The 25,363-nt window shown below is 56.1% G+C and overlaps 10 protein-coding genes across 10 annotated transcripts; 7 read left to right on the top strand and 3 right to left on the bottom strand.

Annotated features, from left to right (window-relative positions):
- Positions 1 to 726: 726 nt before the first annotated feature.
- On the top strand, positions 727 to 1,683 carry PG986_001401 (putative transcription initiation factor TFIID; the record flags this gene model as incomplete). Its single annotated transcript, XM_066837623.1, has 4 exons — positions 727 to 989; positions 1,055 to 1,142; positions 1,199 to 1,613; positions 1,667 to 1,683. 4 exons carry the CDS (start codon positions 727 to 729, stop codon positions 1,681 to 1,683), a joined length of 783 nt encoding a protein of 260 aa, XP_066706516.1.
- A 1,062-nt stretch (positions 1,684 to 2,745) lies between these two features.
- PG986_001400 (uncharacterized protein) lies at positions 2,746 to 4,242 on the bottom strand (the record flags this gene model as incomplete). Its single annotated transcript, XM_066837622.1, has 1 exon — positions 2,746 to 4,242. One exon carries the CDS (start codon positions 4,240 to 4,242, stop codon positions 2,746 to 2,748), a length of 1,497 nt encoding a protein of 498 aa, XP_066706515.1.
- Positions 4,243 to 5,337: 1,095 nt separating this feature from the next.
- Positions 5,338 to 7,986, top strand: PG986_001399 (uncharacterized protein; the record flags this gene model as incomplete). Its single annotated transcript, XM_066837621.1, has 1 exon — positions 5,338 to 7,986. The coding sequence occupies one exon, from the start codon at positions 5,338 to 5,340 to the stop codon at positions 7,984 to 7,986; it is 2,649 nt and encodes an 882-aa protein (XP_066706514.1).
- A 4,880-nt stretch (positions 7,987 to 12,866) lies between these two features.
- PG986_001398 (uncharacterized protein) lies at positions 12,867 to 13,709 on the top strand (the record flags this gene model as incomplete). The annotated part of the gene is made up of 1 exon (XM_066837620.1): positions 12,867 to 13,709. One exon carries the CDS (start codon positions 12,867 to 12,869, stop codon positions 13,707 to 13,709), a length of 843 nt encoding a protein of 280 aa, XP_066706513.1.
- Positions 13,710 to 14,813: 1,104 nt separating this feature from the next.
- Positions 14,814 to 16,034, top strand: PG986_001397 (grisea protein; the record flags this gene model as incomplete). Its single annotated transcript, XM_066837619.1, has 1 exon — positions 14,814 to 16,034. The coding sequence occupies one exon, from the start codon at positions 14,814 to 14,816 to the stop codon at positions 16,032 to 16,034; it is 1,221 nt and encodes a 406-aa protein (XP_066706512.1).
- A 440-nt stretch (positions 16,035 to 16,474) lies between these two features.
- PG986_001396 (uncharacterized protein) lies at positions 16,475 to 17,266 on the top strand (the record flags this gene model as incomplete). Its single annotated transcript, XM_066837618.1, has 1 exon — positions 16,475 to 17,266. The coding sequence occupies one exon, from the start codon at positions 16,475 to 16,477 to the stop codon at positions 17,264 to 17,266; it is 792 nt and encodes a 263-aa protein (XP_066706511.1).
- Positions 17,267 to 18,335: 1,069 nt separating this feature from the next.
- Positions 18,336 to 19,724, top strand: PG986_001395 (uncharacterized protein; the record flags this gene model as incomplete). The annotated part of the gene is made up of 4 exons (XM_066837617.1): positions 18,336 to 18,491; positions 18,587 to 18,831; positions 18,875 to 19,033; positions 19,091 to 19,724. The coding sequence occupies 4 exons, from the start codon at positions 18,336 to 18,338 to the stop codon at positions 19,722 to 19,724; spliced, it is 1,194 nt and encodes a 397-aa protein (XP_066706510.1).
- Positions 19,725 to 20,098: 374 nt separating this feature from the next.
- PG986_001394 (uncharacterized protein) lies at positions 20,099 to 21,067 on the top strand (the record flags this gene model as incomplete). Its single annotated transcript, XM_066837616.1, has 1 exon — positions 20,099 to 21,067. The coding sequence occupies one exon, from the start codon at positions 20,099 to 20,101 to the stop codon at positions 21,065 to 21,067; it is 969 nt and encodes a 322-aa protein (XP_066706509.1).
- Positions 21,068 to 21,528: 461 nt separating this feature from the next.
- On the bottom strand, positions 21,529 to 24,175 carry PG986_001393 (glucan 1-3-beta-glucosidase; the record flags this gene model as incomplete). The annotated part of the gene is made up of 8 exons (XM_066837615.1): positions 21,529 to 21,741; positions 21,798 to 22,607; positions 22,662 to 23,193; positions 23,249 to 23,330; positions 23,396 to 23,774; positions 23,837 to 23,913; positions 23,969 to 24,040; positions 24,097 to 24,175. The coding sequence occupies 8 exons, from the start codon at positions 24,173 to 24,175 to the stop codon at positions 21,529 to 21,531; spliced, it is 2,244 nt and encodes a 747-aa protein (XP_066706508.1).
- A 302-nt stretch (positions 24,176 to 24,477) lies between these two features.
- Positions 24,478 to 24,951, bottom strand: PG986_001392 (uncharacterized protein; the record flags this gene model as incomplete). Its single annotated transcript, XM_066837614.1, has 1 exon — positions 24,478 to 24,951. The coding sequence occupies one exon, from the start codon at positions 24,949 to 24,951 to the stop codon at positions 24,478 to 24,480; it is 474 nt and encodes a 157-aa protein (XP_066706507.1).
- Between the last annotated feature and the right edge of the window lie 412 nt (positions 24,952 to 25,363).

Raw genomic sequence — 25,363 nt, 5'->3', positions numbered from 1 at the left:
CACCAACGTCGCCTCATTCCACCATATCTACCTAGCGCGTCGCAGAGGAAGATCGAATCGCTGCCCGCCGTCATTGTCGCGTCGCATCGCATCAAACCGAGCCCCGACATCGACAGCCCGCTATTTTCGCATCCGAATTTGCGCGCTTTACTGTCTGTTCCCAGAGGTCTCGTTCGCGACCCAACAGACAACCCATAAATCCATATCGTGTGTGTGTGCCATCTCTGGTTCCTTGATCGCAAGCATCATCGGCCAGATACAATCGAGCCTTTACCAGTTCAGGCCTAAGAAGCTTGGGGAGACATTTACTTGTTTATCTCCGTTGCGCCAATTGGTAAGGCTCTTCCTCTATTGTCTTCCTCCATATTATTTGCCCGTGACCATCGTTCCCCATTATCGTAGAAAAGCCGAGTCGCTCTTGGCACCATTTCTCGTTCTTTTGAGCGTTGACTGGGCTACCTCAAATTCGGCGGCTTTATCGCCACGTCACCTTTTCCTCATTTCCCTCTGCCCGCCTGTTTTTTTCATTCACCCACCACACCAAGTCGCCAGAACAGCCTTGGCAGTTGCTCACTCACCAAACTGGCTTGTTCCGCAACGTGCGGCGCTGGCTCACATTATCCTTATTTTCGCAAACCAATTTTTTCTTGTTCTAACGTCGTTTCAGGTCTTTCCTACCAAAGGCTAGATTCTGCAGTTCTGTGGAATACAGGCGAACAAGGCATCATGGCTTCTTCTGCTGCCCCGCAGCCGGATTTCAGCACCCTCGGGTCGCACCCCTCCACTGCCGCGCAAGCTCGAGCCTTCACCAGCTCCGGCTCGCTCAGCATGCCTGGGGGCGTTCTTCAGGAGCTCACTCCACCTACCGGCGAAGCCGAGAAGAGAATGGCCAATGGCCAGCCGGCCGGCAATGGGGTGACTCCCGCCACGCCCGCGGCCACACCTGCTGCCACCACCCAAGGTGGCAGTGGTTTGACTCCTACATTGCAGTATGTATTATTACCTCACACGGTTTGTCCTTGAATGAACTGTGTGCTCACTCTGCATCATCAAGGAACATCGTCGCCACGGTCAATCTCGATTGCCGTCTGGACCTCAAGACGATTGCCCTGCATGCGCGTAACGCCGAGTACAACCCAAAGGTAAACACTACCCCATCGGTTGCGAAGCTTGATCTACGTTGCTGACCAGTTCAAAGCGTTTCGCCGCTGTTATCATGCGTATTCGCGAACCGAAGACGACCGCCCTGATCTTTGCCTCCGGTAAGATGGTCGTCACTGGTGCCAAGTCAGAGGATGACTCCAAGCTTGCCTCGCGCAAGTATGCCCGCATCATTCAGAAGCTCGGATTCAACGCCAAGTTCACCGACTTCAAGATCCAGAATATTGTTGGCAGTTGCGATATCAAGTTCCCAATCCGCCTCGAGGGTCTTGCTTCGCGCCATCACAACTTCAGTTCTTACGAACCTGAATTGTTCCCTGGTCTCATCTACCGTATGATCAAGCCGAAGATTGTGTTGTTGATCTTCGTGAGCGGAAAGATCGTTCTCACTGGTGCCAAAGTCCGCGAAGAAATCTACCAGGCGTTCGAAATGATATACCCTGTGCTTCAAGGTGGGTCGCACCTCTTCGCGTCATCTGAACTTACATTCACTAACTTCCTCCAGATTTCCGCAAGGTCTGAGAGACTTGTGCTACCACTTACACACACCACACCGTCCACCCCTACTTTGTTCTTGGTTGTACGATACATTATGATTTCATGATTCTCCTTCTGCACACCACTCAGCTGTGCTTGACGACTGACGGCTTGCCGTCGCGGAGGCTCAGTATGAGGTTATTGTACCATTGATATTTTCTTCGCAAATTGCATTGCACCGGCGTTATGACACAAGGAAAGGGCCAGCATTGGCGTGGGCCAGGTTGATTTAGGACCAAAAAGGAGATGACTGGGGGCCTGGTCAGATGGATACACATAGATTGCACATGGCATTCTCTCGACGACATGTGCGCTGGTCGAGGATGTGCCGTCTTAATTCAACAGTCGGTGAGAAAGAGCGTTATAAATGGAGGGAGGCTCAATCTCCAGGAACGAGGATGATGATGCTACGTCCGTGATGAACATGATAGTCATCGGGGAGTAGTACGAAGTGGAAGCAGGAGACAGGCACGGATATAAATGTCCAGATGGTGAACTGGCTGGAATGCCACATTCGCATCATGGTCTGTCCAGTTCAGCGAATGGATTATGCTTTCTCTTGCACTCGAGGCACCTGAAGCTGTTCATGCCTGAAGCTAAGCACAACGATAACAGTCGTGCGTGGCTGCCTACTTTGGTAGTAAATACATCACCACTTCTGATCAACCGGTTTTCACTATGAGTTGCCTTCTAAGTATTATGTGAATTTGTCTTGTGTAAAAGTCATTATAGTCCAAATGCTCGAACACCGCACGATTGGATGCCCTTATTCATTGGATGGTACTAGAACACTGGCACTGTGCGATTCCATCAGGTGGTAATCGAACACTTGGTTGTTTGCCATTTGCATCATGAGGAACGTAGGTAGTTTGTCACAATGCTATACTACTAAACCTGGAGTCGAGTAGGGGGGACAGAATAACTGTACTGTTAGGGCCTCGGACTGACCGGCCAAGGCGGCTAATATTGAGGGTATTGCACGGTGCAATACTAAATACCATTCCTTTGCGATATGGATGTAGAACAAAATCTATAAGGTACATTTTATTATATCCGAGGGCCGTTCTTCCTTAGCTCTGTTTGTAGTATAAGCCCAGCCTGTCCGCCACGACTTCCATCCTCGGTTACAATAGACCGCTCAACATCGGTGACCTCCTTCCAGGCCCATTTGTCCTTCAGGATAGGCGTACATTTGCCCATGATGCTATCGGCAATATGTTCGCCCAGCACCGGCAGAAACTTGAAGCCGTGGCCGCTGCCGCCCGTCGCCAGAAACAGCCCACTCCAGTAGGGATGATAGGCGACCAGGAAGTCGCCCGTGGGCGTGTCGGTGTACCAGCACACGCGGTTTGCCGTAAAGGGCCGATCTGCCACCGACGGCCAGGGCACCATGGCCCGAAGCCCCTTCCGCAGAGCGCGCTCACCGCTGGCGGGCATCCAGAGGGTTGGGTCGTCCAGATGCGTCAGGGGCTGAGAGACGGAGATCTCGGGGAAGAACTGTTCTTGGTCGTTGAAGGCACTTATGCTTGTGGGCTTGGGCACCGTGAGGCAAGACGTTACCTTTTTCGGATTCTGGTAGCCATAGCCGTGAAGGCCGACCTTGAGAACGTTGTTCGAGGGCGGGATGAGGAAGGTGCCGCTCGTCAAGTTCATGAGCACGGGTGCCTGACCGAGCCTCGCCTGCTCTTCGGGCGTGATGTCCATGTAGCCCAGTACCTGGCCCGTCGCCACGGCCTGCCCGCGAAGGTCTACCAGGCTGGGCGTCCATGCGCCGGCGGCTACCACGACCAACTCGGCCCTCATGGACTGCCCGTTCATCAGTTTCGCGCCCACGACCTTCCGTTGGCCCGCGTCGATCTCGAGCTTATCGACGGTGCCCCTCACGAACTTCACGCGGCCCGTCCCCTCCACCCTCTCGTACAGCCATGCCATGGCCCTCTCGGCGTTGGCCCAGCCCGACCCGCGGTTCAAATACCCCCAGTCCCCGAGCTCGGCGCCTGTCGTGGTCGCCTTCGCGATGGCTGCGCGGTTGTCGAGCAGCTGCACCCAGTCACCGTCGTCGCCCCGGCCCGCCTGCCGCGCGTGCGCCAGCGCGTTGGCGTAGGCGTCGCGCGCGAACCCCATGCCCGACTTGACCTCAAGCCCGCGCGCGTTGCGGACCCGCGGTGGCTCGTCGTCGGCCACGAGGACGAAGCCCGTCTCGGTGTAGCGGCCCTCGCCGCCGATGCTGTCGGGGCCCGGCTGGCGCCACGCATACTGGGCGGCCGACGCCAGTGCCGCGTATGCCGGGTCCGCGTAGTCGGCGCGGATGATCCGGGACGAGTCTATGCTGGAGGCGTCGCGGGCGGGGAAGACCGGGTTCTCAGGGAAGGAAGGGGCGGAGCCGCCTGCACGATCCAGGACGGTGATCTGAGTGGACTGCCACTCGGGACGCCTGGTGAGGGCGTAGGCCGTCGACAAGCCGAACACACCGCTTCCTATAATGAGGAGGGTGGATGGGGCCGTGAAGGAGGGGGAGGCAGAGGAGGAAGTGTCGTGTGCCATGACGAATTTGCCTTATCGGAGAACCGAGGTCTTGGTGGTTGGAGAGAAAGATGGATGTGCTTCTTCTATATGAGTTGAAGCGTCGGACCCAGCAGTGGCGACAAGCCAGACGACATATACTGGACGTAATGACTAGTGTACTCAACAATGCATACTAACTGGCTGCGCCGGGGCAACTGGAGATTTATATAGAGAGCAAGTACTGGGTAGTAAAGAATTCATAGTCCGATAGGAGAAGCCTAAAGTAGTGGTATTGGCTCCAATTGCGCCATGGACGTTATCGGCCCCCTGAGGAGCTCCATCTGGAGGGGCGGGACTGCAAGGACTGGCGGCCATGGTCGGTAAAGAGAGACCAAAGCGGTATGGAAGCAGAAGCGCGAGTGCATGAGAATGGGAGGGCGCAGAGGATTGGGTCTTTGACAACTAGTCAGTTGTGGGGATCAATAGAGGATCTCTTCGATATCGGAAGTCGCATCTCTCACCTCACCACCCGGACGTCCAATCGGATCGGCCGAGTTTTCTTTCCTTCGCTGTCGCTTGTTCGGTTGTCGGGCTCGATGCTGCATGACTGGGTGGGGGAGTGCTTCGGGAGCTGAGAAACAGACACCCAACCAACGACAGCCTCGTCTTGTCTTGTCTTGTCTTGTCTTGTGTCTTGCATTCCGCTGCTTGGGACATTGATTGCTACTGCCTTCCCATTCCCTGTGCAGTGGGGATCCATACCTACCTACCTACCTGGTATTATGCCTGCCCAACGCCAACGCCTCGGCCTACGTGCATCCCACCCACCTCGACTTTGCCGCAGCTGATTGGCTGGTCCATCAATTGATGTTGACTGTCTGAATGCGACGCGAGCCTCCTCCATCAAGGCTGACATCATTCCATACGCTGCATCTCGTCGATTTCTCTCGTGTCATCCGCCCTCTTCTTTGACAGTTCGTATCCGAAGTCACGGGCGCCTTTTGGCTCTGGCCGGAAGCCGATCTCGGCTGCGAACATGCGCATGCGATAAGATCCGCGGTAATCTTCGCTCGAAAACTCTCCGGCCACGCAATACCCACTCCAACTGCATACCATCGTTTCCCGCCTTCAGCCATGTCCGCCTCCAAGAAGCTCGACGACTTCCCCGACGTCGAAGCTAAGCTGCAAAAGGCACACAAGCAGTCCGCCTTCGAGAAAGAAAAGGCAGAACGAGAAGCGAAACGCAAACGCGAAGCCGCCGAGACCGCCGCCGTCTACGAAAGCTTTGTCAAGAGTTTCGATCACGATAACGACGATGACGACGATGACGAGATTAGCGCTCTAGCTCGCGGCACCGGTCCTGGACGGGGGTCCAGAGGCGCTGGATTTGCTGCCGCCGGAGGTGCTGTAGGCAGACGGCACTTTGGCGCCGCTGGCAATGTCGGAACACCACTTAAGAGCGGACCAGGTAGCTTGGGACCACCGCCTGGGAGCTATGGGCGTAAGAGAGGCTTTGACGGCGGCTTTCAGCGAGACCTCGGGCGACATGGCGACGATGGCCGCGGCAGGCTGGCCTTCCACGGCGAGGAGCGTGAACGAGAAAGGGATAGAGACCGGAGCTACGATGCGCCAGGGAAAGGCATATCCAAAGCCTTTGGCACAGGCAGTGACGACGAAGCAGATGGGCGAGCTGCTGACAGAGCCGAGGAGCGCGCCGTCGCAAAACCTACATTGCGGCTGGCCAACTTACCTCCGGGTACATCTCCTGCTGTCATCAAGGCCTTGATCCCTCCAAATCTCACGGTGGAAAATGTCAAGATACTTCCGCAGGCTGCCCCTGTCGCCAACGAGCGCAAGTCCATGGCGGCCATCATCATACTCTCCCAGGAAACACCGGCTACCGACATGGACTCCGCCGTATCCTCTCTGCAGAATCGCTACTTGGGCTACGGTTTCTACCTTTCTCTGCACCGCCATCTCTCTTCCGCCGTGGCGACCACAAATCTCGCCCCATCCTCGTCTCTCCTCACAACCACGTCTTCTAATTCGTCCCAACCCTTCGGCGCGAAACCTGCTCCGCAACCAGCCAATGATCCACCACATTCGCACCAATTCCATCGAGGATTTGCGCCTCCTCCATCTTACGGTCCTGGCGGAGGGGCAATGAATCGGTCGAACCTGCTGCATGTTCCAGTGCAAGCGCCACGCGACATCAAGCAACTCCAGCTCATCCACAAAACTATAGAGTCTGTCCTTGAGCATGGTCCCGAGTTCGAGGCTCTTCTTATGTCACGGCCCGACGTGCAGCGAGAAGAGAAATGGGCCTGGCTGTGGGACGCACGTAGTGCAGGCGGTGTCTGGTACCGCTGGAGGCTATGGGAGGTTATCACGGGCTCACAGACATACAGTAATAATAAAACTCGAGGTGGGGGCAAAACGTCGGGGAAATACCTGCCATTGTTCGAAAGCAGTCATGCGTGGAAAGCGCCTGATAAACCATTAGCCTTCGAGTATACAACAACGATTGACGAGTTCGTATCGGATCCGGAGTACGATTCCTCGGACGATGACTACGCAGACGAGTGCACCAATAACCGTGTGGGCGACTTTGGAGCTGGTGCTGGGACAGGGGACGAAGGGACCACCTACCTCAATCCGCTTGACAAGGCCAAGCTTGTTCACCTGTTGGCCAGGCTTCCGACCACGCTCAGTCGGATACGGAAGGGCGATATTGCCCGCATCACGACTTTCGCAATCACCCATGCCAGCCGCGGCGCCGACGAGATTGTTGACCTGATCGTTTCTAATGTGCAGAAGCCTTTGGCGCTGACTTCCGCGAATCCTGATTTCAAGCAGCAACAGCTGAATGCCAAGTCTGAGGTGGACGACGAGGCTGCCCATGCTGCGACCGATGAGTCGGCATATATCAGCAACACCAAAACCACTACAAACAGCAGTGAGCAAGTTGACACGAGTGGCGCCAGTCTTGTGGCTCTCTACGTCGTGAGCGATATTCTCTCGTCATCGGCGACGAGCGGGGTGCGCCACAGCTGGCGATTCCGGCAGCTCTTCGAGACCGCACTACATGGGCGACATATTTTTGAGCATCTGGGTCTCATGGCTGAGCGACTTGGGTGGGGTCGCCTGCGCTCAGACAAGTGGAAGCGCAGCGTGGGGCTGGTTCTTAGCCTGTGGGAGGGGTGGTGCGTATTTCCCGCCGAGGCTCAGGAGCTTTTTACAAAAGGGTTTGAGAATCCGCCAAGTCTGAGCAAAAAGGACGGGGAAAATGAGAAGAGCGGTGGTGCTGCTGCTGCCGCCACGGAGGCTGGGGCTCGTATAGGGGTCGGGGACAAGAAGACGACAGGAAAGTGGAAGCCTGTGGAAGCTAGAGTGTCGGGTACAGAAGGCTTCAAGCCTGTGTCGCTGGATGCCGACAAAGGCGTATATGACCCAGCAGGTGGAAGCATGGAGCTCGACGACCTGGATGGCGAGGCCATGGCAGAGGATGACGACGAGGGAGCACTAATGGATTCAGACATCGATGGCCTGCCGATGACGGATGACGAAGTTGAAGATAGTGGCGAACCTATGGTCGATGTTGAGCCCACGCCGCCACCAACAACAGCATCTCAGCCAGTGGAGGCCGCGGAGGAAGGTCAGCCGCCCCCAAAGCCAGAGTTATCAGGGGTTCCTATTGGGGCAACCACGACGGGTGATCGGCAGCCTCGAAGACGGCTTAGGGCAGTAGACATGTTTGCGGATTCTGACGCGTCAGATAGTTGAAGAGATAGGACCATGTCAAAGACTGGGCTTGGGCTATACATGCTGCAAGGAATCAACACGTGCCCTTCGATGCCAGGATCCAATGCGAGATCTGGTCCAAGATTCAGTAATTTGATGGCTAGCAACGCAAAGCCTCAAAGCCTATGACTGCCCAGAACACGAACGAGTATTGGACAAGTTGCTGAGCTAATTCCCTGGAATACCCGAATAGGCAAAGGTCTGCGTCTCTTTTTATCTTGAGAGAGGCACTCACTAAAGATTTACGGACCTCGGAAAGTCTAAACTAGCCCAGCTGGTGCTAGTCGTGGGTAAGGTGAAGTATCAATGGGTCTTGTGCCTGCCTGACAACCGCCTTGGCCCCGGTTGGTCTCACAGTCAGCCCAGGTCAGGGTGAAGGGTAGTAGGTGCAAATATGGGTTGAGCATATTATGTACATTCGCTGGACGCCGGGCTCGAGACACCTCAGGCACCAAGCCGAGAGTGTCAATTGAAGTCTTTCCACCACTTGGTATTCCGACAGGTACCTACTTTGGGGAGACTCTTCGCCGCCGCCAGCAAGTGAAGGGAATAGGACTCCGTTCTTGTGGGCTTGGCGCGCCTTCCCCGCTCCGCCCAAAGCAGGGAGGGAACCGCAAGAATTTGTGAAATCCTCCTCCCACACATGTAGGATCTGCTAGACTCCGGAAGAGCCTGGCCGTGGACCAGTCGAATGATGCCCGCCCTGCCCCGTGCAAGCTGCAGAGGGTTGGCTGACCGCCTCGCAGCCAGAGCCCCAAAGCCTTTGCGGAGAACACCGAGTTGGATCGATGTTTGATAGAAGCTTCTCCTCTCTCGAGGCACCTGCTTAGGCCAGAGCCTCGGTCGATACTTTGCAGTTGGTCCACCTTGCCGAGCAGCAGACACATGCTGCCTCCACTCGCAGCCCAAGAGGCGTACCCATTCCCTGTCTGCAGGTACCATCCACGGCGGCCCCTCAACAAAATGTTTGCTTCCAGAACGACCACGATGGCCAAAGGTCTCATGACCAAACCGTGTCAACCCCGCCAGTACCTTCCCTGTTCGCTTCCCGCCGTTTGGGCGGGGGCTCACATTTGCTTGGGCCTCCTCTCCGCTGTAGAGCAGGCAGCAGTACGGCCTGGCTTCTTGAGTGAGGCACGAGTTGTGGAGGCGCAGCTTGGGGGCCGTACGAAGTCGTATCGCGATCCTCAACAAGGTTTCTCCTAGGTAGTCACATCTGGTTTGCCAAGCGGCGTTGATGCCGGAATGCCTTCCCTCCAGCCAATGCTCATTGACTCTTAGTCGAAGTTGATCGTGAAGGATAATGCGGATCTTCTTTCCATAGAATCAAACCACCCTCCAGTTCAGACAAGAACCCTTCTGGTTGTCTTTCTCCTCTCGCACCAGAGCTAAGCATCCTGTGACGTCGCAATATGGGATGAACAGGGAAACATTTAGACGAAGCCACGTCGAACGTGCACTAACCCGTCTGCCCATATTTAGCTATTTGGCTTCTAAGCTACGAGGTTGCGCCGACACGAACGGGGGATGCCGTCGTTAGTAGTACACGATATTTGTGCGACGGGCTGCCAACACGGCATCTTTGTATCGTCGCACGCGCTTCCGCCAAGACCGAATCTGAAGATTGACTACTGGCCGGGGGACAGGGAACAGGGCTCTTTGGCATGTATGAGAGACATCTGCAGGGACCAGTTTACCTTTCTTTGTACCTAGACGAAGTAGATAGTAAGTACCTACATGTATGTACATGTAGCTAGGTAGACGGACGGCAAAGGGAACTCGATTAAGACTGGTCGTGCCAGTATCCAAGCGCACCTCCCACCCAGAGCCGCTCTTCTATTCACCGTAATAAGCGCGTGTAGACGCACGCGCTCAGATGTTGATCGTTTCCAGTGCCAATGCTGTTCCAAACAGGGCATGGTGGCCACTTTCTGGGCTTTGCTTACCCTTCGCAGCCTGGCGGATCGATCGTCTGCCAGCATCTAGTCGGGGTTGGCCTTGGCAGCGCCCGATCACTGTCCGTTTCAAGACAGTGAAGGTCATCGTTTCATCAACCCAACTTTACTCTCGATTGCCGGGCAAAATTCGGCGGAGGCTTGCTAATTAGACACGAATGCAGCTGAAGCCCTCACAACTGAAGGCGAACCGCCTGCGAAAGCGGTTTTACCGCCTCCTGCACTGGCTGGGAGCCGGTCCTGACTGTCTGGTAGAAGGACATTTGCATTTTAGCTTAGCTTGCATGTGGTGTAACTGCCGCTACGTTATGTTGAGCCGTCCAACCTTGCTCGGTAGGTGGGTGGCGCCTGAGTGTTGAGAGGTTTTATTGATTGCCGAGCAATGTGTATCTGCTGCCATCTCTTGACCAGCGCTGCCACTATCTGGGCAGGCCGACGAGAGTTGAGAGTTGCTAGTCAACGAGGTGGCTTGATTTTACTGTTGGGCTATATTTATGCATACATATGTGTACATACAGTACGTGTGCAGAAAGGTTAGCCTCCCCTCCACTGTTGCCCGAAAAGTCAAATACTAGTCGGAAAATCTATGCCTACTCAAGCTCAAGTTTTGATTTTATCGACGACAAGCTGGCTTAGAGTATACGATAAAAGGTATAAATCCTTTCGGCTAACCTTTGACTTTCGGAAAACAGTGGAGGGGAGACTAACCTTTCTGCACACGTACTGTAGCTGCCAATCCCTGGCACTTGAGGCCTTGCTATGTACATAGCCCATCGCGCAGCAGGAAACCATGCACCATTTATTTGTATGTGGTGTTGGTGTTCTTTGTTGGATTTCGCGGCGAAGCCCCCCTCTTCTCCTCGGCACGGAACCGAAGATGTCGATGCATAATGCCACTCCCTACATGTACATGCATACCTACTTACAACTTCATGTCACCCCCTCACGAAGAAGCCTGTGCTGGGTAGGCCGTCGACCACCCGGCTTCGCAGCTTCACCTTGGCCTCTCACGGGGGTGTTGGCCAATGAAAACGTGCTCGCTTTTGTTCATGGCTACTTGGAAGCTCACGTTCACTCGAAAGTGACCACGGACATTGGGACCCAGGGGCCTAAACAGCAACCCCACTACAGCACACACCAGACGACGGAAAACACACTTCTTCCATCACTCACTCCATCGACCTCCCGCCTGCCTCGTTAGAACTTTACTTCGTCCCCTCCTTGCAGCTGAGGCCTGACGGAAGGAAAGCGAGCAGTCTGGTCCTCCCCCAAAGCGCGACCTGAAGAAGACCGGAAGAACAGGGAGGCCCCGCAAGGTGCTGAAATGACGTCCAGTGCACAATACCTAAGGCAATTGAAGTAGTGAGTGTGGTACATACCTACCGACGAACTTACCTACCTACTGTAGCTGGGGGGCGAGGGAACATTTGAAGTGCTGCTTGATCCATCTTACCTAACCTCGCCTCGCCTCAGACGTAGCCAACCCATTTCACGTGTGTAGCCGGGTACTTCTATCTACATGTGCCGCATCGCATCTGCGTCCATACGATACATACCATTGGATACCACCCTTGGGACCTTGGAACCTTAGCGGGCAGGCAAGGCAGGCAAGGCAGGTAGCTCGAGCTACATCCTACAGAGCACTGCCGCGCCGCTACCTAGCACTCGACACTCGACACTCGTTACATACCAAAAACGAGAACAACAATATTTAATCGAGGGCCAAGGTCAACCACCCAGCCAGGCGCCATCACCCGCCATTATCGCGAAGCTAAACCTGGTGCAAACCATTATACCTTCCAGCAAGCTACTTGTCGACCCAGGAAAAGCCAAGAGGATACTTGCGTGCGCCTCCCCTCCCTTTAGTTGGTCTTTTTTTTCCTGCTTTGGCCAACCCCGATGAACGGCGCGCACAACCGGCTGGACCTCGAATCCCGAACGAACTGAACTGAATGACCTTTGGGGCGTGCCTGCTTCCATTCCCATACCTGCCTGCACACTTACACAATCAGCAACTGCGCATCAAAGGTATGTGTATATATATATATATATCCCCTGACGCCGCTCTTTACCCTAACCCAGCCAGCACTCATTCTTCTTATGGCAGCGCCATTTCAGCATTTATTTTGAGACCATCCGTTACCATACAAACCCACCAACCCTCTCACTTTGTCGCACCAACTGGTCCCTCATATTGAAGAGCTTCACTTACCAGTTCATCAATCTCATATCTGGCAGGCCGCAGCCGCCGCTGACTCATTGGTCACCGGCAGCAGTTCTGTGTATCGACATCGTCGCAGGTGTAAGCAGCTGCGGTTCCCCTCTTACTCGAGACATCCCGGTATATGCAAAGTGTCTGACTCGGAAACGTTGTCGATAGCTGGCATACACCGCGCTTACTTTTGTATTCGCTACGCGTGGTCGGACACCCTTTTTGGATCAAATATCCCAAACATCCCAACGTCTACTGCAGTGCGACTGTGTGGGCAGCCCCTGAGTGGCACGTACAACTTTCCTGCTTGTCCAGAACCCGGCGACCTAGTACATACACACTACATTTTGGACTCCGTCGACACAAAGCTGGCCAAGATGCCGATAATACATGGGATCAAAATGGCTTGGTCAGTATTGGAAAAATTCCCTACATACTGTTATTTCCGTGTCTCGCATATCCCTCCCGCATTTGCGAATGGTCTCTCCTAGCTGTCCATGCTCCGAGTAACCGGAACCGACCGGTAGGGCCATGTTGTAGACAGGTAGCTCACCACAAACATTTTGGCTTTCGTTCCCTTAGATTTCTCCCTATCGGCAGGATAGGCTACATACCGTCTTCGTTCTGGGGCTGACTTGTCGCTGATCTCTAGTGAGGCTTGCATTCGGGGCCATCGGTCTACCAAATGCCCACACATGGGCGATCGCCCCATGGTACAAGTCCGCAAGCCCGGGCGGCCATTGGCCAATTGCCCCGGGCACCTCCCCGGGCAGCACTGCGAGTGTCGGCAGACAGTGGTTGCTGCTATCCCGCGGTCGACGCATTGCGGAGAATGCAGAGATCACACATCGACTACAGGAAGCACTCGGGCGCCTGCTCCCAAGTCGGAGCATCCGGTAAAACCAGGTTCTTCGCCAACAAGATCCTCGTTCCGTGTCAACAAGACGGGTGCAAGACCATCTTCGCGCAAACCGTCTCATGTTGCCGAGGCGATCGGTCGGCTCGAACGGATGGACCCTGCCAATTACAACATCGTCAACACCGGCTTTCCAAACGGTCACATCCCGACTGAACATGGCCCGATGAGCTTCGAGGCCAATCAAGCATTCCAGCCTCCCATGACGGGTGATGTCGATCCGTCGATCGACTCCGTGTACCCGACCCCTTTGAGCTATCCATTGCCAATGATCCCGCCGTCAATCCATAACGGCAACATTGGGATAAATCCCCCTACGTCCTTTATGAATGGCGGTCTCGCAGTAGGTCATGGCTTTGTAGCACCAGAGGGAGGCACTGGCTACCGGCCCGAAGCGTCCAGTGTGGTTTTCGCTCCAGCCCCCGATGATGGATCTACGTCTCTCGAAGCCATACCGCCAGCCCCCAAAGCAGCTGTTGCGCACCGGAAGCACTGGCAACGAACAGTGCGGAGCCAAACGATTACAACCCAACCACTGACGTCAGTATTGGCGTGCAAATGGCACAGCCGCCGCCAACCACAGCCCATCCGAATGATGCACTTTATCAACCCCCTCACATGATTATCCCATGCCTTATGTAACCCCGAACAACCCATATACTTGGACACAATGGCAGCAACAGCAGATGCAGATGGAACTCTTTGGGTACCAACCAGCTCAAGGTGCCAATTCCCAGGGTGGGCTTACCTACACCGGTTGCACTTGTGGCTCAATGTGTGAATGCCTCTATTGCGCGGATCATCCATTTAACTTGGCCACACGTACCCGCATCGTTGCTCTATTTAATGCTTCGCAACAGGACAATGAGGTCCCGAGCTCAGCTATGCCGCACGGTGCTTCACCCAATGGCACCACGACTTCGACGCCAGAAGTGGTAGAAACAGGATCATATGTGGCTAGCAGTCAGGAAGGATCGCCAACCCCCAACGAAGGAAAATGGCTCCTGATAGAAATCCCATGCGATGGGGATGAAACAAAGTGCATGTGCGGGGAGTCCTGTACATGCGAGGGGTGCGCGACTCATCCCCCGAAGGCCACGCAGAACCCACCGCCGGAGTAAATCAACGGCAATTGCAAGTGAACCCTAAGCTTCGAGGTTCTATCACAAGCAAGTGCAAGAGCAAGCAAGGACGTTCAGGACAGTAAATATTGTTTATAATTGGAGGAGGCGGTCATCACTTGAGGAGCTGAGGAGTCGAGGAAACTGGGGGAAGTTGAGGGAAGGTTGAGAAGATATTTAGCTTAGACTGTGCTGACCCCTTTGACGAAGATAGCACCATGGTTCACAATAAACAAACACATTAATGTAACCCCTATTCGTGTCACCACTCCAGCCAGCAGGCTAGATTGCTGTGAATCGTTTGCGCAAGTAGCCGTGGTGATGGGGCGACGTTGCTTGAGTATTTTGCTTTGGCTGCTGTTGTTAATACCAGGTACCTACCTAAAGTAGGTATTGATGTGTATCAATGTCAGACCAAAACTGAATATTAAAAATAGAAACATTACCTAGAGCTTGCTTCAATGTTCTGTTCGGAGGTAGCTTCGACTGGATCCCGCCGGCTCCACTGTATCTAAAGCCATGGACAATCAACCACGGAATTCCATTGCCATTCAACAAACAGGCTGGTGAGCATCACATCACATGAACTTGCACCTAATTAAATCATGACGGACCGAGACTCTCGCTGGCGCGCCCCTGAAGATAGCGCGTCTCGCGACCGACACGGGCGCCCAAGATCGGAGAAGCGCAAGCGCACTATTTCGAGGTCGCCCAGTCGCGAGGTTCAACGGAGACGTGCCGATGATACGAAGGAGAGGCGCTCATACCACGCGCACACCGACACCCGAAACAGAGAAGCGCAGTCCCCAGCCGCTTCCGGGCGACACCACCACCACCATCATCATCACCATCGATCCTCCCATCGCCACCATAAGCAGCGAACCTCATCGACTCGTGCCTCACGCGTCGCCCCGACCGAGCTGCCCTACTCGTCGCGACCTCTCTCCAAGGCCGATTACGACACCTTTCTGCCCTTGCTCGCGCGGTATCTCGACATACAAAAGGGCAAGGACATACACGAACTGGACGAGCGTGAGGTCCGAGGGCGGTGGAAGAGCTTCGTCGGCAAGTGGAATGAGGGATCTCTGGCGAATGGCTGGTACGACCCCGAATACTTTCAGGAAGTCCGCCAAACCGAGACACCATACGTGGCTGTGCGTTCTGTGAAGCAAGATCCAGAGGCAGAGGCAGCAGCCGCCTCGCGCGACATTAGACAACAGTCCCTAAGCCCCGAACCAGGCCCGGGACCCCGATCAAACGGCAGCGAGGACGAAGACGAAGACGAAGACGAAGACGACGATGACTACGGGCCTAGGATGCCCGATAAGACAAGAAGAACCACCACCACTGGCCGGGCCGGGCCAGGCATCCCGAACCTGCAGGACCTGGACCTACGACGCGAGCAGGCGGAGGAGGACAAAACGGAGCAGATTGCGCAGCTGCGCCTGCAGCGCAAGGCCGACCGAGCGGAGCAGAAAGCGCGGCTCGAGGAGCTGGTGCCGCGGGCCGAGGCCGGGACGCGCGAGCGGCAGCTCGAGAAGAAGCGCGAGGTCAACGAGAAGCTCAAGTCGTTCCGCGAGCGATCGCCCGGCGGCACCGCCGAGGTCGTCGACGATAGAGAGCTCATGGGCGGCGGCGACAGCGTGGCCGAGTACAAGCAGGCCAAGGCGGCGGCGGAGCGGCGGAAGACGGAGAGGGAGCTCCGCCGCGAGGAGATCGAGAGGGCGCGCGCCGCGGAGCGGGAGGAGAAGCTGCGCGAGTATCGCGAGCGGGAAGAAGACACCATGGCCGTGTTCAAGGAGATTGCGCGGCAGAGATTCGGGTAGTGAGAGAATCGTGGATGGTCAAATGCATTGCGATGATGCCATGTCTTCCCTGGCTTTCATGGTCTTCTCCCATACCACTGTACAAACATCCTCCAGGAGGGAGATGCTGCTAGCCCGGGATCTCATGATTATAACATGTCCACAGATCAATGCCTTCACCTACCTAGGTACGGACTTTACTTGGTATACGAGCAGCAGCGCCACAGTGCGGCGCCAACATGAAAAACTGTGCAGCACACGGGCAGTAGCTATAGGCCAAGCCCCACCAAAAAGTTGACAAGCTAAGGGCCAAATTTATTCGTGATATTGAGCAATTAACCTTAGGTTACGGTCTCAGCACTGCCGCTGCGGGGTGAAAACCAACGCAACCCCGCCAAACCCGTCGCGAACAGCACTTGCGCAGTTTGCTACATCACCTGCTGCCACTCCGACATCTCGCCATGGAGCTGGAGGAAGACCTGGATCAGACCAACCTCTTTGAGGAACCGGCCGACTTCGCCCCGCCCAAGCCCCCGACCAAGCAGATCTTCAAGCTCGAGTCGGGCAAGGAGATCACCATCCATCTGGTGGGCTACAACCTCTACGAGGGCCACTACCTATGGAACGGCAGCCGCTTCGTTTCGCAATGGATCGAGACCCATGTGCCTCTCGTCCAGGGCAAGTCGGTCCTGGAGATCGGCGCCGGCGGCGGTCTGCCGAGTCTGGTGGCGGCGCATCTAGGCGCGCGCAAGACCGTCGTCACCGACTACCCGGACCAGGACCTGATCGTCAACATCGACAAGAACATTGACGAGGCGAAGGAGCTGCTGCCTACACCGACCCGCGACTACATCGTGGCCGCCGGCTACAAGTGGGCCGACGATCCGGCACCTCTGCTGGCGCACATCAACAAGGCCGGCACTGACCAGACGGAGAAGTTCGACATCCTCATCCTGGCCGACCTCCTGTTCAAGCACCCGCAGCACAAGAACATGGTCAAGACGATCCAGATGACCATGAGCCGCCGCCGCGAAAGCCGGGCCTGGGTCTTCTTCACCAGCTACCGGCCCTGGCTGAAGGAGAAGGACCTCGCCTTTTTCGACCTGGCCCGCGAGCAAGGCTTCGACGTCGAGAAGGTCTTCGAGGCGCGCATGGACAAGCCCATGTTTGAGAACGATCCCGGCGATCTCGAGGTGCAGAAGACCTGCACCGGGTGGGAGATTCGGTGGCCGGAGGACCAGTGCGAGGCGTGAATGGCAACCTACTCAAGTAGACAGCCGAGGAGCTCTCATACGCCTCGCCGGAACCCCGCCAGCTATGTCGTCTATTCATCGCTGACGTCCAGCGCATACGAAGCCGGCCCTGGCCTTCGGGACGAGCGAGATCTGGACGTGTGACGGACGTCGGCAGAATCGCCGCTTGGCGCTTCCGGTCAAGAGAAGGCCAAGACATGGTCCCGAGCCAGCGACGCCGTTACGGGCGGACATTGCGCATCGCATCAAGTCGAGCCAATCACATAGATAGATACGGAATTGGGGATCGAGTTGCGTGGGGGATGGCAACACCACTGTCAGCTGCACTGCACGCTGCTACCTCGCGTCGTATGGCTCAAGCCGGTTAGCCTGTGGAGGCTGTGCCCTGCATGTCCTAGGTTCATTGCATCGTCAGCCAGAAACCCAACCAGCAAAGCAACCAAAAAAAGGCCCAGCCTCTCTGGGCGTTTCCTCGGGCTTCCTAGCTCCCAGCATCCCTTGCGTTCCTGTGCTTCCATGACAAAAGTTGCCCTGCTCATGTTCGTGCCGTGCCATCCGAGTCTGCTATGTCTTGGGGCAGCCCCCAGGTGTGTCCCCTCGGGCCAAATGCTATTCGATACTCTGCTGGGCTGTGTCTGTCATTGCCAACGGCAAGTGGGGATGGAGAATGCTGTCAGCTCAACTCTGAGGCCGTTGTACCAAAGTAAAATGTGACATGCTTCTTCTTTCCTGTCCTGATCGATCTACACGCCGAATCTGCAACAGCTCAACACAGCCTCGCCAACTCCTCTCGTATCATTCGTCCTTGCTTTTTCCCCCCTCCCCCTCTCCCTCTCTCTTTCCTTCACTCCCACGCTCTTGCTCACAGCCTGCATGCGCTGTGAGAGCAGGCTCCCTCTTGACAAAACGTCTGCCACTTGATCCTGTCATCCGGGATTTTCTTCCCTCTTGCTCGTCTCTTCTCATCTTACCGGGGGTCACGAAAAGACGGTTCTGCCCAGAATCTCACGCTATATGCCCCAAAATCCCCTCGTCGGCCTAGCAGACCAGACTCCTCGCGTTCTTTATGATGGCAAAATGGGGGGTCTCTTCATGGCTGGTCCTGGTTCGAGGACTGCAGATCCTCGGCGTCTTGGGCTCGGCCCTATGCAATGGCTTCCTGCTCGTCCATATCCATGTTAACAAGCTGGGGCTCTCGCCAGCAATGTCGGCGCTCGAGATCATGGTTCGTTCCACACATCGTCTGGTTACTTGTCTCCTTCCAGACCAGGGTATCCAAAACGCTGTACATGCTTACTGACTAAACTCAACTCGGATAAGACCTGTAGTATACTCATATACACTGCCATTGTGCTACTGGTCCAGCACACGGGGAAGCGAAGACTACGCGCCAGGACTTCGACTATCGTCCCATTTGTGGTGGGTGATGTCCTCTTTACGGGCTTGATGCTGGGAATCATCACGGTTCTGGCTCGAACAGGTGTGCCGTCCAACTGCGCCGGGCTAACGAGATCTGACTGTAAGACTGCCCCGAAACATTTTTCTCTTCTCAATGTGCTACTTGTGTCAGCTGTATCACGGGTGACAAAACTATACCAGAGCCACTAGTAACCTCAAACTTATAGATAAAGATGATGATGCGTCGTATGATCCGCCAGATGGCTACAAAACGATTCGTTTCGGCGATGGCACAGCGGACAACAAGGGAGTGTTGGACAAGTACTGCGCCTTGGAGCGTGCCTATTACTTCATAAGTGTGGCCATGGTGTAAGTCGCCCGTTCACCCGCAGTGTAGAGAACTGCGTTTAACATGCTACCCGTCAGCTTCTCATACATGGTCACGGTCACCTTGTCGATATTGCGCATATGCGAAGGAATGTACACACGGAATAACGTGGTGGATGAGCGACTAACCACGGCAACTGAACTGTACCGTCTCAAGACAAATCGGTCCAAAATCCGCGGCATGTCGACAACAAGCCAGACGCGATCGCCGCCCATGTCGCCCATGTCGCCCATGTCGCCCCTGCGCCAAGGTGTGACGTCCTCGGCGTCGTTCCCGAACGGGCCCTCGTCCCAGAGCCAGGAGCGGCGGCAGACTCTCCAGCACCAGATGCCTTCTCCACCGCAGCAGCACTCGCTAACGACATCAGCAATCACGGTGGCGGCCGATCCAGCCCGCGAGGGGCTCCTGATCGACGACGGCCAGGGCGCGGACCACGAGGCCGAGGCCGAGGCGGCCATGGTCACGGACGGCTACCGGCCGCGGGGTGGTGCGCATTCGCACTCGCATTCAGATTCGCAGGGGAGCATGCCGGCGCTGCCGCCGTACACGCCCGGCGAGTCGTCGCGTTTCATGGTCGGGCACGGGAATGAGAGCAATGAGATGCGCCTGAGCGACTATGTCAAGGGAGAGACCAGGGCGCAAAGAGAAAAGGACCACGGCGGTGTGCAATAATGGGATGTGTATGGGAACAGTGTTGGGTGCGGCGTTCTTCAAGGCGAAAGAGTGTGTAGGTTACACGTTGCATATATCCGGCGAAGGGCGTTTGCGTTTTTGCTTGCACCTAAGTAGTCTGTCCTCAGAGTACAGTGTTACATTACATGGAAATATGACGCAAATGGAGTTGAAACAATGCCGGCGTTGTAGGTATTGTGGTCCTATAGTCGAATAAGGAAGCAGCTTCACGAAAGATCTCCAACTGCAACCCCGCATCACGTCGCACCTATCACTAGCACAACTGTCCAACCGTCTCTGTTCTCTGTCCAACTGCCTCCCACCGACCACTCTGCTGGCCCGGAGCTGTTACCGATACACACTACGCCAACATCATGGCTTCGTCTCCCTCCCTCACCCCATCCGCACCCGCCTCCGCACTCCGCGAGCAACTCCATCGGGACGGCTTCGTCATCATCCGCAAGATCCTCTCTCCTGCCGAGCTGGATCCTCTCCGCGCGGCTGCAGCCCGAACCACGGCCCTCGCGCGCGCCGGCAACTGGCCGCACATCCGCACCGTGGGGAAGCAGTTCCCGCCCTGGCCCTCGAAGCCGGACCCGGCCACGGGTGGTATCTGGGGCGTCCAGCACCTGCTGCACCCAGACCTGCCGGACTCCAACGTGTTCGCGCAGAGCTATTTCGGTGATGCGGTCCTGCACATTGTGAAAGCGCTGCTCTCCTCGCCAGAAGGCGGCCGAGGCGAGTGCCAGGACGACGACCTCGTCATGGAACTTTACAACATGCTCGTACGGCCCGACGCCCCCTTCGAGCTGCGCTGGCACCGCGACGACGTGCCCTGGACCGCAACGGCGGAGGAGGAGCTGGCCCGGCTCGAAGCCGCGGAGCACGCCCACGCGCAGTGGAACCTGGCGCTGTGCGACGGCGACGCGAGCCTCGTCGTGGTGCGGGGGTCGCACCGGCGTGCGCGGACCGAGGCCGAGCGCGCCGCGGGGCCGTACCAGACCCTCCTGGACGAGCAGAACGGCGACGACCAGCTCACGGTCCGGCTCGACGCGGGCGACGCCGTCTTCTACGACAACAACATCGTGCACCGCGGCGTCTACGACTGCAAGCAGGAGCGCCTGAGCCTGCACGGCACCGTGGGCCACCGGGCCGGCAGCGCGGCGCGGGCCCGCAACGTGTTGCAGCACGGCGTCGGGGCGTGGGTGGATCGGTACGACTTCGACGGCGGCGGTCTGGGAGGAGACGACGACCGGGTCAGGCAGAGGGCCGAGGGGATGAGGGAACGGCTCGTGCAGTTGGGGCGGGCGAGTGGCGACGTCGGCTTCTCATTGGACGGTTGAGATGCTTTGTTAGATTCGTGTCTTATCCAGGGACAAGATCGGAGAGCACCGTGTCTATGTACGCGTGTGGGTGGAAGACACGGCAATCCATAGGCGGGTCAAAGGGGCAAATGCCACGCAAATAGGCCTTCCATAGCGTGTCTTGATCCTGCTGAGAACTTTACCCCCTTTCCCCCGGGTATTCGGAGCAGCTGTGTCGGCGGATAAAGTTGGCCACAGAGATTCAGCCCCTATTTGGCACAAGCAAAAATGAATAGCGGGAGTGGATGTATGTCTAAAATATCAAAATGATGGATTTATGTATAAATGCGTATTATGCCAGGTGTTTATGTACATGATAATAATCTTGGTTTGGAATCATCCATGTATATACCCTGCCCTGAATGCTATGCCCGTTCCTAAATATGCAACCGCCTTCCGCCCTGGATATGATGTTGAATCCTGTGCTGTAAATTACTGCACTACCCACTCCTGTAAACGGCAATGTTGGCCGGGTACACATTGACGTTGTCCTGCCACTTAGCAATGCTGCGGCCATCACGATCTAGCATGCTCAACGAGCCGATGGTGTTGAGATTGTAGATGTTGATGTTGCGGGATGCGCCCTCGATGGAGACGATGCGAGACTGGCAGTTTTCGCCCCCTCGATGGTCGAGCACGTGGTCGAGTAGGAGCTGAAGAAGGAGTAGTGCCCGGCGCCGTAGATCATCATGTCGGCCGAGTCGAGCACGCGCAGGCCCCACGAGGCGGCGCAGTTGCCACCGACGCCCGCGCACGAGCTGTCGAAGTCCGGGTCGCGCAGGGACGTGTTGACACTGAAGGGGACCATGGCATTGGGCGTGGGCTGGAAGTAGGGGGTCTCGGTCTGCAGCTCGCTGGCAAAGATGTTCTTGGTGTTGGAGAACTGGTAGTTGTACAGGACGTGGTGCTCGACAGCGGTGCCCAAGAGCCAGAAGCGGCCCTCGGCCGACTCGATGTAGAGGCCTCGGCCGGCGTAGATGGTGATCTGTGTGTTGGCGTTGTCGTCGATGTCGTGGTCGGCGACCCACTGCCACGTGTTCTCCATGTAGAGACCGGACGACTGTTTGGTGGCGTGCATCGACATGTACGCGGCTACGCACTGCTGGACAACGGCGCTGGAGCCCGGGTTCTTCAGGCACTGGGCAACCTGCAGCTGAGAGCCGGCGAATCCTCCGATCCTGGTGTGGACATCCCACATACCGCTAGGCGTGCCGGTCGAAGCAAGGTTGTACTCGAACAAGATAGCGCCGGGCTGAGAACCCTGAGTGCCGACCACAAAGTCCGAGAGCTCGACCACACCAGCCTGGCCTGATGTAGCGCCAATCTTGATGACAGGCTGAGGATTGTTCATGTTGGACCAGTATCCACCAGCGGCCATCAGCACAGGGTAGCCTTCACCGACGATCTTGGCACCGGGTGGGATGGTGATAGGCGAGGTCAGGCGGTAGAGACCATAGTCAATGAAAACGACCTTGCCGGCCGATGTAGCACTGTCGATTGCACTTTGAATAGCCGCAGTCTGGACAAAAGGTTAGTCTTTTAAGCCCGAGCATAACGAGGCTTGGCAACTCACATCGTCCGCGGCAGCATCACCTTTGGCGCCAGCACCCCGTACGCTAACAAAGGAAGACGCAGGCAGTGACTCGTATTGGGGCTTCGAGCGTGTGTAGTACTTGCTGCCGTCCAAGAGGGCAGAGGGGCGGTTGTTGGGCGCAATAGCCCCAATTTGATTGGTCGGGCCGTCGGGGGTGTAGCGGTGGCCTTGACTCCAGGCCGTGATGGTTGTAGAAGCGCTAGAACCGGACAGCACAGTGCCGCTAGGCCCAGCGACAGCCACGGGCACATTCTGCAGGACAACATTCTCGAGGACGACGGTGCCGGCGGTAGCTGGCTGCGAGTTTGGAGACCAAGCCGTGACGATGCCGACAGGGGTGTTGACAATCGTACTGTCAATCACCGTCATTGAGCCGACCTGCTGTTTGCCGTCGCTGTTGGCTGACACGTCAATGCCCTTCCCACAGTTGTTAATGCTGAGGTTTATATAGGTCCAACCCCAGTCCCACAGTTGGATGATGGCTGTTCCGCAATCATTGAATACCAGATTCCTGTTCACCTGTCAGCATTCCGTGGTAGTCAAGCGTAGACCGGCGTTTGAGGTACCTCATGGTATACTGTTGATTACCCATGGAAGCACCAGTAGCGCCTCCGTTGAACGTCAGATCCGACATGAAACCTCCGGAGCCTGCACGGCGCATCTCGTTAGCACATGTCATCCAGAGAGCGAAGGGGAACTGTGATGCTTCATACCACTCTCGATAAACAGACCAACGTGGACAACGCCATTTCCCTTGGGCATGTTGAAGACAATGTTTTGGAGGCTGGTTGCTTGCGATGTAGGCCAGTGCATACCCGTCGCAGCAGTACCCGGGGCGATGGCCGTGGTATCGAGGACGAAGTTCCTGACTTGGCGGTAAAAGACATTGGTCGTGACCCAGTTAGGGTTCTCACTCCAGTAAGGATTGCCGTCGATGAGACCGAAGCCTTGGAAGTTGGCAGTGGCTTTCAAGGTCGGGGGAGAGCTGGCGTCTCCGTACATCTGGGTAAAGTAGTAGGGGATGATGGACGATGAGATGAGGTATGTTCCGGCAGGGAAGTAGAGAACAACCGGAGTCATGGTTGTCGATGCCTGTTTGGGGTCAGTTTCTGTCTGCTTCGGTATCCTCTGGGCAGCCGTTGCTGGTCACTCACACATCCTCGTCCACATCTGTTGCCAGGAGTGGTAATGGCATTGTTGATTGCGGCAGTGTCATCCGTCACGCCATCGCCTACCACCAAGGTTAGCAGCCATAACCGGCAAAGCTACAGCTGTTACACACGAACCTTTGGCCCCGTAGTCTTTCACATTGCGGAAAACAGGTGAGTTTGGACCGGCATATGGCGCAAGGCCCTGATCTATAGAGGCACGTGTTAGCTATCGTTCCGTCGGGTACAGATTGGGCAAGACCAACGTGGGATATCTGCCAACCAGAAAGATTGGACAGTAACGGCAAGGCTGACGATAGCCAGGAGGAAGCTGTGGAGCTGCATCTTGGCGTGATGGTGCCTGTCTATAGGAACATGCCGGATGCCAGTGACAGAGTGACAGATCTGAGTCGAGGGACTCCATGTCTTATACGTCGTTGGGCAAGACGGACCGGGCCAGGGAGGTTAAGCAAGTAAGAGCACGTTGCTGAGTAGCTAGCCACGCTAGCCACGGCCTTTCCCACGACAGCAAACGAAATGAGACATGGGATCGCGCAGGCGTAAAGTTCAGCCACGGTCTACGAATAGGGAGCGGTACCAAACTACCAACCCGCAGAGCAGGGAACAGGATCGAGACAGTCCATACTTCAGTCGGGCTGACCCACGCTTGCGATCATCTGAGGAGGGCCCGACGGTGCCGGCATCTCTCCCATGACCAGCTTTCGCAGCTGTTCGATCATGAGCTCTCTCAGCCGTAGGGTCCATTGGGAGCAGACGCTAAGGTAAGTTCCGTGGTGAGCCCCTAGACGACGAGCGAGGCAAGGGGGAGGGCCATGGTATATGTGCGTGATCGTATAGCTAAGCAACGTTACCCGCGCAGCGGCGGCGGGTGGGGGATGTCGGCAGCTAAAGTTGAGGTTCAAGCGGCGCCCCTTTGTGCAGTATACCCGAGGAGCGGTGATAGGCTCTCTTTCATAGCCATCATCAACCGGGCTACTTCGGTCCCCACTGGTGACACTGGTCTCATGAGATTGGGCTGGGCAACGGAGATGGGCCGATTCGCATGTGCCGCCGACGGGGAGCCGGGACGCGGTAGAGATGGCCTTCAATAAACCGTCCATGGCTCCTCATGTCAGACAACCATCTCAGACGAACCCATAGCCTATGCCGTTGCGGCCCAACTTGAGTCTAGACCTGGACTTGGAAAACCCGGGGCGCGCTATGCAAACGAGTTGCGGGACTGCATCAAATGGGTCTGGTCTTTTGGATCTGGGCTGGACTGACTGCCGGATGTGGGGCCTCAACGTCTCAACTCTCACCTGTAGTTTATTAGTTCTAGGTACTTACTTGGCTACCTACGACTTTACGAATGACTAGTAGCATGGACGCGCTAGATCGATGGAAACCGACAGGCTAACCTACCTACTTACTTACTACGCACTTACTTACATACCTCTTACAGTACACCTGACCATGGGACGCCCTCGTTGCATGCAACTAACATTGAGTATAGTCATGCACCCCGTCATGTTG

This window comes from Apiospora aurea, assembly GCF_038362705.1.
Source record: "Apiospora aurea strain CBS 24483 chromosome Unknown utg000001l_segment0_segment0, whole genome shotgun sequence".
Taxonomy (NCBI): Eukaryota; Fungi; Ascomycota; class Sordariomycetes; order Amphisphaeriales; family Apiosporaceae; genus Apiospora; species Apiospora aurea.
This window is presented reverse-complemented; position numbering and strand designations above follow the sequence as displayed.